Source organism: Eschrichtius robustus, chromosome 19, assembly GCF_028021215.1.
Source record: "Eschrichtius robustus isolate mEscRob2 chromosome 19, mEscRob2.pri, whole genome shotgun sequence".
Classification (NCBI taxonomy): domain Eukaryota; kingdom Metazoa; phylum Chordata; class Mammalia; order Artiodactyla; family Eschrichtiidae; genus Eschrichtius; species Eschrichtius robustus.
In genome coordinates this window covers 65327192-65337291 of record NC_090842.1, presented here as the reverse complement: position 1 = coordinate 65337291, position 10100 = coordinate 65327192, and the positions used below count along the sequence as shown (strand labels likewise).

General features: G+C 44.1%; 1 protein-coding gene across 1 annotated transcript in view; it reads right to left on the bottom strand.

Annotated features, from left to right (window-relative positions):
- The window catches only part of LOC137752991 (zinc finger protein 468-like), a 15155-nt gene extending 5671 nt beyond the window's left edge, over window positions 1-9484 (bottom strand). The window contains exons 1-5 of the mRNA XM_068527928.1: window positions 9456-9484; window positions 7855-7973; window positions 6700-6769; window positions 6513-6563; window positions 1-84 (exon numbers count right to left, since the gene is read on the bottom strand). The exon at window positions 1-84 is cut by the window's left edge and continues 43 nt beyond it. Coding sequence (XP_068384029.1) covers window positions 1-84; window positions 6513-6563; window positions 6700-6769; window positions 7855-7973 — 324 coding nt within the window. The 5' untranslated portion in view covers window positions 9456-9484. The remainder of the gene's footprint in view (window positions 85-6512; window positions 6564-6699; window positions 6770-7854; window positions 7974-9455) is intronic.
- Window positions 9485-10100: the final 616 nt, after the last annotated feature.

Here is a 10100-nt window from a genome sequence, read left to right as displayed (position 1 = left end):
GTACAAGGCCCTCTGAGCAGGGTCCAGGCATTCCCACTCTTCTGGAGAGAATTCGATGACCACATCCTTGAAGGTCAACCGTGCCTTAAATAAAAGAAACATTTTGCCAAGGGGCCATGAGCAGAGTTCTTACTTGCATATAAAATGAGTAGAGGTTAAAAGATCAATTAGGTTGAAGTATGTATTCTTTTTTTTTAAACATCTTTATTGGAGCATAACTGCTTTACAATGTTGTGTTAGTTTCTGCTGTATAACAAAGTGAATCAGTTATACATATACATATATCCCCATGTCTCCTCCCTCTTGCGTCTCCCTCCCACCCTCCCTATCCCACCCCTCTAGGTGGTCACAAAGCACCAAGCTCATCTCCCTGTGCTATGCAGAAGTATGTATTCTGACAGAGTCATGTAAAGGTATTTGGAGCTACTTGTGTGTCTAATTTTAATTTCTTATGCTTTGTCATAGAGATTACGATATCCTTCAAATGGATATAGATTTATCATTTTTGTAGGAAATACATGAAATAGATACAAATAAAAATTCAATGCCGGGTTGTCCATATGGAAGTGTTAGATATTATGTTCTACACACTGAGGGATAATTAAACCTGGAGGTGGAGGAGCATGAGTGGTGTCTTCAGAGACGACAAAGTCCACAGTGGGTTTAAGGAAAGCTCAAAATCTCCTATCATGAATGATAACAGCAGCAAAGACGAACACTGTTTGAACACTTGCTATATGCTATGCATTACTCTAAATGTTTTACTTGTGTTAACTTGTTATCAACAACACATCTCATTAGAGAAAGACGTGTTCCGATTCTGCAGAGGAGAAAACTGTGTCAGACACTGAGAAACTCGACTCAGGTCAAGAATCTAAGGAATCCCACAGCAAGCAGCTGAACTCCGACGGTTGGACTTTGGAAATGAAGTTTAAAATCAAAGAGTTAAGTAACACATATAGCATTAAAAGTACATTGCCAGAATCTCAGGGCTTTCTCAACACCCCTCAAGTCCCACCCCACCCTCCTCTGCCCTTGGGATCCTTTACAAGGAAAAGGAAAAAGAGGAGGTGGAAGGAGAGCCCGTTTTCCTGGAGGGAGCCTTGCCCTAAGCCTGCTCATCTGACTGTAGCTTCCCACAGGTCACTGCCCTTCCACGGAAGGGGTGAGCACCCAGGGTGCGTGGACGGGATGGAAAATGCCAGTCTGTCCGGCAAAGGGAGGGAGAAACGGGCGGGCAGACAGGAGCTGCCTAAGAAACACACAGTGGCTCACATGGGACCACAGCGTCCCCTGGTGGAGCTGCTGGTGGCCAAAGGTCTGGAGGGGCCTATGTTGGACCAAAGGGGCTTGGGGCCCCCGTCAGTGAGGCAGGGGCATGCTGGGAAAGGCAGTGCCAGCCCCACCAGGCTGCGTGAGGGGCAGTGAGGACGACTCCACACCGAGCACCAGGGCCCACTGCTGCCCAGCGCTCACATCAGCATGAATCTGTCTGTGGGCAGAGCTCAGGGTGGTGTGTTCAAGACGCTGGGCTAGGCTGCCTGGGTTCAAGTCTCAGCCACACCACATCCCAGCTGTGTGGCCCTGGGCAAGTCTCTTAACCTCTCTGAACCTCAGGCGCCTCCACTGTAAAATGAGGGTAACACTAGGATCCCCTTCGTGGGTGGGAATTAAACACGTTAATATTCTTAAAGCCCTCAGAACAATGCTGTGTTCATACTAAGTGCTACTGGGAGGAGGAGGTTAAATAAACAAAATGCTCTTGGAAGCTTAAAAAAAAAAAAAAAAAAGTACACTGCCAGATGGTTCCCTGAGAAAACGTGAACGAAGTTCAAGGTGAACAACATGGAACGGCCTAAAAGGCCATTACACATGTGTGCACGCACATATGCACACAAAATGTTAGTAATTGTATTACTATTTAAACCATTAACATAATAGTATAAAAAAAATTCAAGGCCATGGAATATATTAAAAATATAATTTCTACTGCAAAAAGGTAAAATACATATAGTTTCAAAATCATGACGACTTTTATCTAAAGAATGGAATTGTACATCCATGAATGTATGCACACGCATGTCAACACTATATCAAGTGAAATGAAAGGAGTATTCTCCGGACAAATTTTCAGACAATTTTTTCATCATCATTTTTATTCATGTGCATTTCAGGATCTTCCAGACAATGAAAATGTATCGATCACACTCAACTGCATTTGTCCACATAATTCCATGATGGGCTACTAAAAAATAACAGTAGAGACATGAAACAATAGCAGAATACTTTAATTCCAACCTCAATATAATAACTATATTAAAAAATATGATTTTGTCCATTTAGCCTTAGATAGGTATTAACAAAGGCAAAAGAGTTTCTTTTTTTCCACTAATAAAACTTTGACTCAAAATTGGAAAAGTTATTACTATTATACATTATTTGCACAGATTAATAATAAAATTATCATGATAGTAAAATTAAAAACTTATTGGACAATTAAAAATCATGACAAAAAAAGCCCATGGAAAAAAATATATTGTTATTAAGCAAGAATATTCCACCAAACATCATGATCAGAAGGAAACACCTGATTAATTCCCACTGAAGTTACAGTGGAGTGAAGCGGGCTGGCCAGGGCTCCTGCCTTTCACCACTGTACAGGGTGCCTGAGCAGGGACCACTAGAGGAAGTAACGGGGGAAAACAAAGAGCAAGAGACACACAGAGAGTGTGTCAGAGCTGGAACTGTGAACATTCACAAATCTAAGGACGTGGAAAGGCGAAAAGTGAAAGGATGGAAAAAGATATTCAATCCTAAAGGGAGCAGGGGTGACTGCACAATATCAGACAAAATAAACTAAGGAAAAAACTAACACAAGAGACAAAATACATTATGAAATGAGAAAAGGGTAAATTTACCAAGAAGCTATAACAATTACAAGTATGTATACACCTAACATCAGAGCTCCCCCCAAAATGAAGAAGCTCTTAACAGAAATAAAAAGGGAAATAGATAACAGCAAAATATTAGTATCAGATTTCAATACCTGAGTTTTACCAATGCATGGAAACCAAAAGATCAATAAGGAAACAGAGCACTTGAACAACACTGTAGAACAATTGTACCTAACAAACACGTACAGAACACTCCACCCAACATCAGCAGAAAACACGTCCTTCACAAGCACATGTGAAACACTCTCCATGACAGACCACATGCTAGACAATAAAACAAATCTTAACAAGTTTATGAAGATTCAGATCATAAAAAGTATCTTCTTGAACCACAGTGAAATGATACCAGAAATAAAGATCAGAATGAAAACAGGAAAATGCTCCAAAAGTGGAAATTAAACAGTTCATTCTTAAAGAAGCAATGGGTCAAAGAAGAAATTACAAGGAAATTTTTTAAATATCTGAATGAAAATAAAAACAACATGCCCGGGGCTTCCCTGGTGGCGCAGTGGTTGAGAGTCTGCCTGCCAATGCAGGGGACACGGGTTCGGGCCCTGGTCTGGGAAGATCCCACATGCCGCGGAGCAACTAGGCCCGTAAGCCACAATTACTGAGCCTGCGCGTCTGGAGCCTGTGCTCCGCAACAAGAGAGGCCGCGATAGTGAGAACACCGCGCACCGCAATGAAGAATGGCCTCCACTTGCCACAACTAGAGAAAGCCCTCGCACAGAAACAAAGACCCAACACAGCCATAAAATAAATAAATAAATAAATAATTAATTAAAAAAACAAACAAACAAACAAAAAAACATGCCCAAATCTATAACAGGTAGTCAAAGACGTACTAAACGGGAAGTCCACACTGCTAAATCCTTACGACAACAAAGGAGAAAGATGCACTCTCTGCACTACTGCTCAAGAAACTATTGAACAAGTTAGCTAGAGCTATTGGAAAACGAAAAAAACATTGAAGTTATCCAAACTGGAAAAGAAGTAAAATTATCTTTTTTTTTGTAGGTGACAAGGTTTTCTATATCGAAAGCAAGAAGATTCCAAGAGAAAACTACTACTTCAAAAAACAACTTTAAAAAAGTTGCAGCATAAAAAATCAGCACATGAAAATCAGCTGCATATACAATGAACAACGTCAACAGAAAATCAGAGAACAATCCTATAGAATCCTTAGGAAAAGATCAGCCAACTAGGTGCAAGACTTGTACACTGAAAAGTACTAAACGTTCTTAAAAAAAGTGCATAGTGATACATAGAAACACCCTGTACTCATGGATTGGGAACTTCATATTTTTAAAATGACCAAATTAGGGAATTCCCTGGCAGTCCAGTGGTTAGGACTCTGAGCTTCCACTGCCGGGGGCACAGGTTCAATCACTGGCTGGGGAACTAAGATCCTGCGAGCCCTGTGAAGCAGCCGAAAAAAAAAAAGAAAAAGAGAAAAAGAACAAAATGACCAAATTACCCAAAGTGTTCTACAGATTCAACGGAATCCCTATGTAAAATTTCAAAGGCAATTTTTGCAGTAATAGAAAAAAATCATGCTAAAATTCATAGGGAATGTCAAGAGGCAGCAAACAGCCAAAATACTCTTGAAAAAGAAGAGGAAGGCAGTCATTTTTAGATTTTAAAACATATTACAAAGTAATCAACATGATGTGGTACCGGCATAAACACAGATACATAAACCAGTGGAACAGATTAGAAAACTCAAATAATCCTTGGAATATATGTAAAATGCATAGACAAGGGTGCCAAGACTACACAAAAGGTAGCATAGTCTCAATAAGAAATGGCGCTGAGAAAATACCTACCTACTAGCAAAAGAATGAAGCTGGAACCTTACCTACATTAAAGGTAAAAACTTCTGTCTCAAAGGATACAATCCACAAGTAAAAAGTCAGCCTCTGAGGAATGGAGGTGATGAAAGTGATTTAAAGAATTTCCAACTGTCAGAGATCAAGGTTGATTTCACGGTTTAAATTCAAGGATGGAAGAAAACACCCTCTGTCACTGATGTAAGGTTCTGAACTTTCCATTCCATTCCCAGTCATTAAGATTAAGTCAGTGACTTGCTCCTTCAGCTTCAATTGCCTTTGAGTAAGTCAGAACAAGTTTCCCCTTAATGCCTCTTCGCTAGAATCCACCTTGGCTGAGACTCGTGCACACACAGGAGAGGACCCTGGGATAAACCAAATACAGACTTGGAGCCAGGCAAAGAAAGATGACTGTCCAGAGGAAACCCAGAAGAAATGCCCTATATAAGTGATTCAAACTACCACAAAGGTACGACTCTTTCTCTGAGCCTGCCCGGCTGTGTCTATTCAGACGTACTCTTTTGCCTCCTAACAAACACTTTACTTGCTTCACTACTTTCCGTCTGTCGAAATTCGTTTCTATGAACGAACTCGGGCCAGAGGCCTTGTCGACGGCCACTGGCCCTCGTGGTCTAGGGGCTAGGATTCAGCACTCTCACTGCCACGGCCTGACTTCAACCTCCAGCTGGGAGCTGAGATCCTGCTTCAAGCCTCTGTAGGCTGAGGCCACCAGAGATCAGCTTTTCAACATATCCCTATCTAAATGATGTCCATTGTCTCTTTCAGGCAATAAGATAAGTGAAATCAGGTAACTCTGCTGCCAATATAATGTCCTAAAACGCAAATCTGATCAGACCACTCTTTTTTTGGAGCAACAGGGTTTATTTCGTGCTCAGGTTAAATTTTGTCTGCAATATTCACATTTTCTTCATTCTGGAACCCAAAAGGGTAGAGCAGTCCTTATCTAGGACACCCTACTCATATCACAGGAGGATCCATGGTAGAACCACACAATGGCTCCTAAAGCTTCGGCTTGAAAAGGGCGTGGGTCACTTTTGCTCACATTTTATTGGCTTAAGCAAGTCCTTTGACCATGCCTGATGCCCATAGAGAATTAGACGTATAATTCTCCCACAGGATGGGGAGACAAATAATTGAGACCCATGACACAGTGTGCTAATGCTGTGTTTAAGATTTTTGTATTTATATTTAGGGGTGAGATTGGCCAGCCTATAATCTTCCTTCCTCAAAGTGTCCTTGTTGTGCTCGCTTCGGCAGCACATATACTAAAACTGGAAAGTGTCCTTGTGATCAGACCACTCTTGACTTTGATCCCTTTATTGGTTTTTCATTGTTTGGTTAAATAAATTTCTTAGCCATTAAAAAAAAAAAATCCCCCCTTATTGTTCTGTTTTCCAGATTTTACCAGGTATTGTGCATATTAATACCTGACTTGCATGTGCAGCTTCTTTATCCTGGTTGACAGAGAGCAGACAGTGCATCCGGATGGGGCCCCTCAACAACCCCGGAGGCCCAGGAGCACTGACACCCCATCTCCAATCCATGGGTGTGAAATCTGAGTGGAGACAACAGGGACTGAGGGAAGGACCCGGGTGACTGTAAGGTACAACTGTCAGGCAGGATACTTCAGAGTCAGGGAAGATTAACGAGTCCAGAGAAGGGCATTTCACAAGGACAGACTGTGAATCAACTGAAAACACGATTTTACCTGAGAAAGAGTCATTCCTGACTCCTCTGCTTTCCCCTTCCTCCTCTTCCTCTTAGCAGCACACAAGAAAAGGAGAAAACAAAATATCAGACTAACTGGTAAAACTAGGACTTGACTGTTAATATAAAAGATCACTGACAACTTTACCAAGTGTCCACCAAAACAGTCTAAAATTATTGTTACGTACCAAAGAGCTCTTCCAGTACAAAAGATAGAGAGGAGAATGCAGGCGGGCCTCCAAGAAATCTGAAACACACCTTAAAAAGAAACAATTTGTGAGTTTTTTCATCTAATAATTGTGGTGTCAAAGTTTTAAAAATTTGACAATATATCATGTTTAGAAAAGAATGACTTGACTTGATTATAGAAGACCACCAAAGCTTGCTACAGAAATTAATGATTATTTATAGGGAAGTAGAAACTGAATGAAAATTTATTCCAAGCTACAAAAAGAATTCTATGTAAAGAGGTGAAAAAGAAAAGAAAACCCATCACAAAAAATGAACACTTTTTTTTTTTTCTTTAAAGTAAGAGTTTTTCTTTTTTTTTTTTAAATTTATTTATTTATTTATTTATGGCTGTGTTGGGTCTTCGTTTCTGTGCTAGGGCTTTCTCTAGTTGCAGCAAGCGGGGGCCACTCTTCATCGCGGTGCACGGGCCTCTCACTATCGTGGCCTCTCTTGTTGCAGAGCACAGGCTCCAGACCCGCAGGCTCAGTAGTTGTGGCTCACGGGCCTAGTTGCTCCGCAGCATGCGGGATCTTCCCAGACCAGGGCTCGAACCCGTGTCCCCTGCATTGGCAGGCAGATTCTCAACTACTGCGCCACCAGGGAAGCCCAAAAAATGAACACTTTTAATGTTCCTTTTAAAAGGTACCATGTAGGGGCTTCCCTGGTGGCACAGTTCTTAAGAATCTGCCTGCCAACGCAGGGGACACGGGTTCGAGCCCTGGTCCAGGAAGATGCCGCATGCCGTGGAGCAACTAAGCCCATGTGCCACAACTACTGAGCCTGCGAGCCACAACTACTGAAGCCCATGCGCCTAGAGCACGTGCTCCACAACAAGAGAAGCCACCGCAATGAGAAGCCCGCGCACCGCAACGAAGAGTAGCCCCCGTTCCCTGCAACTAGAGAAAGCCCGCGCGCAGCAACGAAGACCCAATGCAGCCAAAAATAAATAAATTAGATATAACATTAAAGAAATAAAAAATGTTTTAAAAATATACAAAAAATAAAATAAAATAAAAGGTACCATGTAGTGACAGATTCAATCATTTCTTGCCCCACATGTCCTCTCCCTACTCCTCTGCCCCATGTCAGGAAAAGGGAAGGGGGTAACTCACAACTTCGTGAAGCAAATCACTGCCCCCTGGCTAAATAGGGTTTGCAAATGGAAGTTATCTTCTGATAACAAATAATTACAAAATGCACAAGACAGGAGTTCTGCAATTCTCATCCTCATCTGTAAAATTAAAGAAAAATTAAATTTATTACATTTTAAAATAACAAATCATGTATCACAACTTAATCATCCATATGCAAACAACTCACCATCCATCTGCAGCCAGCTCCCACCACCTCCCTGCACTACAATGTGTTTCCACTTCATGAGGTTTATGTCTCCCTATTTTTTTATTTGTCTCTGTCTCTCTTCTAGCTCCCCTCCGCTCTCCTGCTGTCCCTGCCCTCCTATTTCCTCCCTCACACCTGTCCTGCCCCACTCTGCAGCCTGTTCCCCCTCTGGATGCTCTTTCTCCCCAACCCTTCTGATTGCCCTAAATCTCTATGTATTTCTGCCTCTTTCTTCCCCCACCTGCTCCCTCTCTGCCCTTCGGGTTACACCCCTTCTGTCCCTGTTACACTCCCTTCCTCCTCCCTATCTGGCACCTCAGATGGCTGCGCTTCCTTCCTGCTCTCTCTCTCTCTCTCTTCCTCTTCTAGGCACACTTTGTCCTCTTTCTCTCCCAGCACCACGTTGCTCTGTAGCCCAAGGTTCCAACACTTTCATCCTCTCGCCCACTCTGTGTGAAGTGCCTCTCCTTTGTTACCCCCGTCCCGCCGCTGATCCAGGGCCCCTCTAGGTTGCTCTCCCATCCCTGGAGATCCGACTTTTTAAAAATGTACTTCTTTATTTTATTCACCTATTTCAGTGCTTAATCGCTTTCATTTCCCTGTCTTTTTACAAGTCCTCAGCCACCTCCTGTATTCCCATCGATTCTCCCTCATTCTTTTCTCGTTCTCTGTTTTTCATTCTGTCCGTCTCTGTCTCTGCGTCTCCTGATCCCCCTCGCCCACGTATTTACAGAGATGGTGACTGAATAAGATGCCCGCGTATCGAAAGAGCAAATTTTCCAGCGAGATGGACTTGGGACGGAAGAACACTGGGTGTCACACGCCTGGCCCAGGTCACTCCCCGCCCCCCACGCCGGGTGAGGGGAAGGGCTGACTAGGAAGGGGAGGCCGGAGGAGAAGGACCGGCCTGAGGAGACGCGAGGACAGAGGGGCGGGGAGGGAGGGAGGGGGTCTCAGGAGAGGGTCGGGCTCTGCAGAATCCCAGGACCGGGGAGAGGACGCGGCCTGTCCGGGAGCGGGGCGGCCGGCGCTGCCCTCCAGGGGCCGAGAGGGCGAGGCTGGGGGGCGCGAATCCACCTCGCGGAAGGAGACGTTACATGGGGCGGGGCTACTAAAGCGTTTTAAGCAGGAAAATGTAGTGAAAGGCAGTGTCTACGTGGACCGAAGGCAGAAAAGCCAAGGGCAGGGACCAGCCGCGGAGCGAATTCAAACCCAAATGAAAAGATACCCGACCCGTAACGGCGACGTCTGGATTTACAGGGATAGGAGGGCCGGATGCTGGGATTTTAGTTCCACAGTCAGTCCCGACACCCTGAGGTTTGAGTAAAGGGGGCCGGGCAGCACAAATTTACATTTCAAAGGAGACACTTACCACCGGCGGCTCAACCTTCGCTCCAAGCTCCCCACTTCCGGTTCCGTAAGAAACTGAGCGGAGTTAGAGGCAGGGCTTCCGGGGGCGGGGCCTGGGCGGAGCGCTAGCGGCGGGGGGCGGGGCGAGGAGGGAGCCAGTTCTGCGAACGGAGCACCGGGGGTCGGAGAGGAGTTGGTGCTTCTCCGTAACTTGGAGTAAAAGCTTACAGTTGTGTGGGCTACTTAGGTGGGAAGCTAATATGTTTCCTCCTAACAAGCTGAAAACGGTTTCAATAAAAACCTGTTTTTGCCAGCAGGTTGCTCGCATGTCGTGGTCGTGAGGCTCAAGCAATTCAGTGGCTGGAAACGTGGGTCTCCAATGGGTTGCTGTGGGGCAGTGGTTGGATCCCGGAAAATTTCCTGCAATTAGAACTAATTTAAGCAGTTCAAGGAAACAAGAGCTGGACTTGCCTCTGTATTACACACTAGAATGAGAAATGAAAAAACACTCCCAGTGTAGAATGGGCCATTTCACAGTGACACCTTACAGAGTAAGATTTTCCTTTCTATTCCTCGTTCAGCCAGGACTACAAGCTCAACACTCTCTTGGTTCCAGACACTCAGAGAGAAAACCTAGCATCTGAGGATGGAGGACTAAGGCATATGA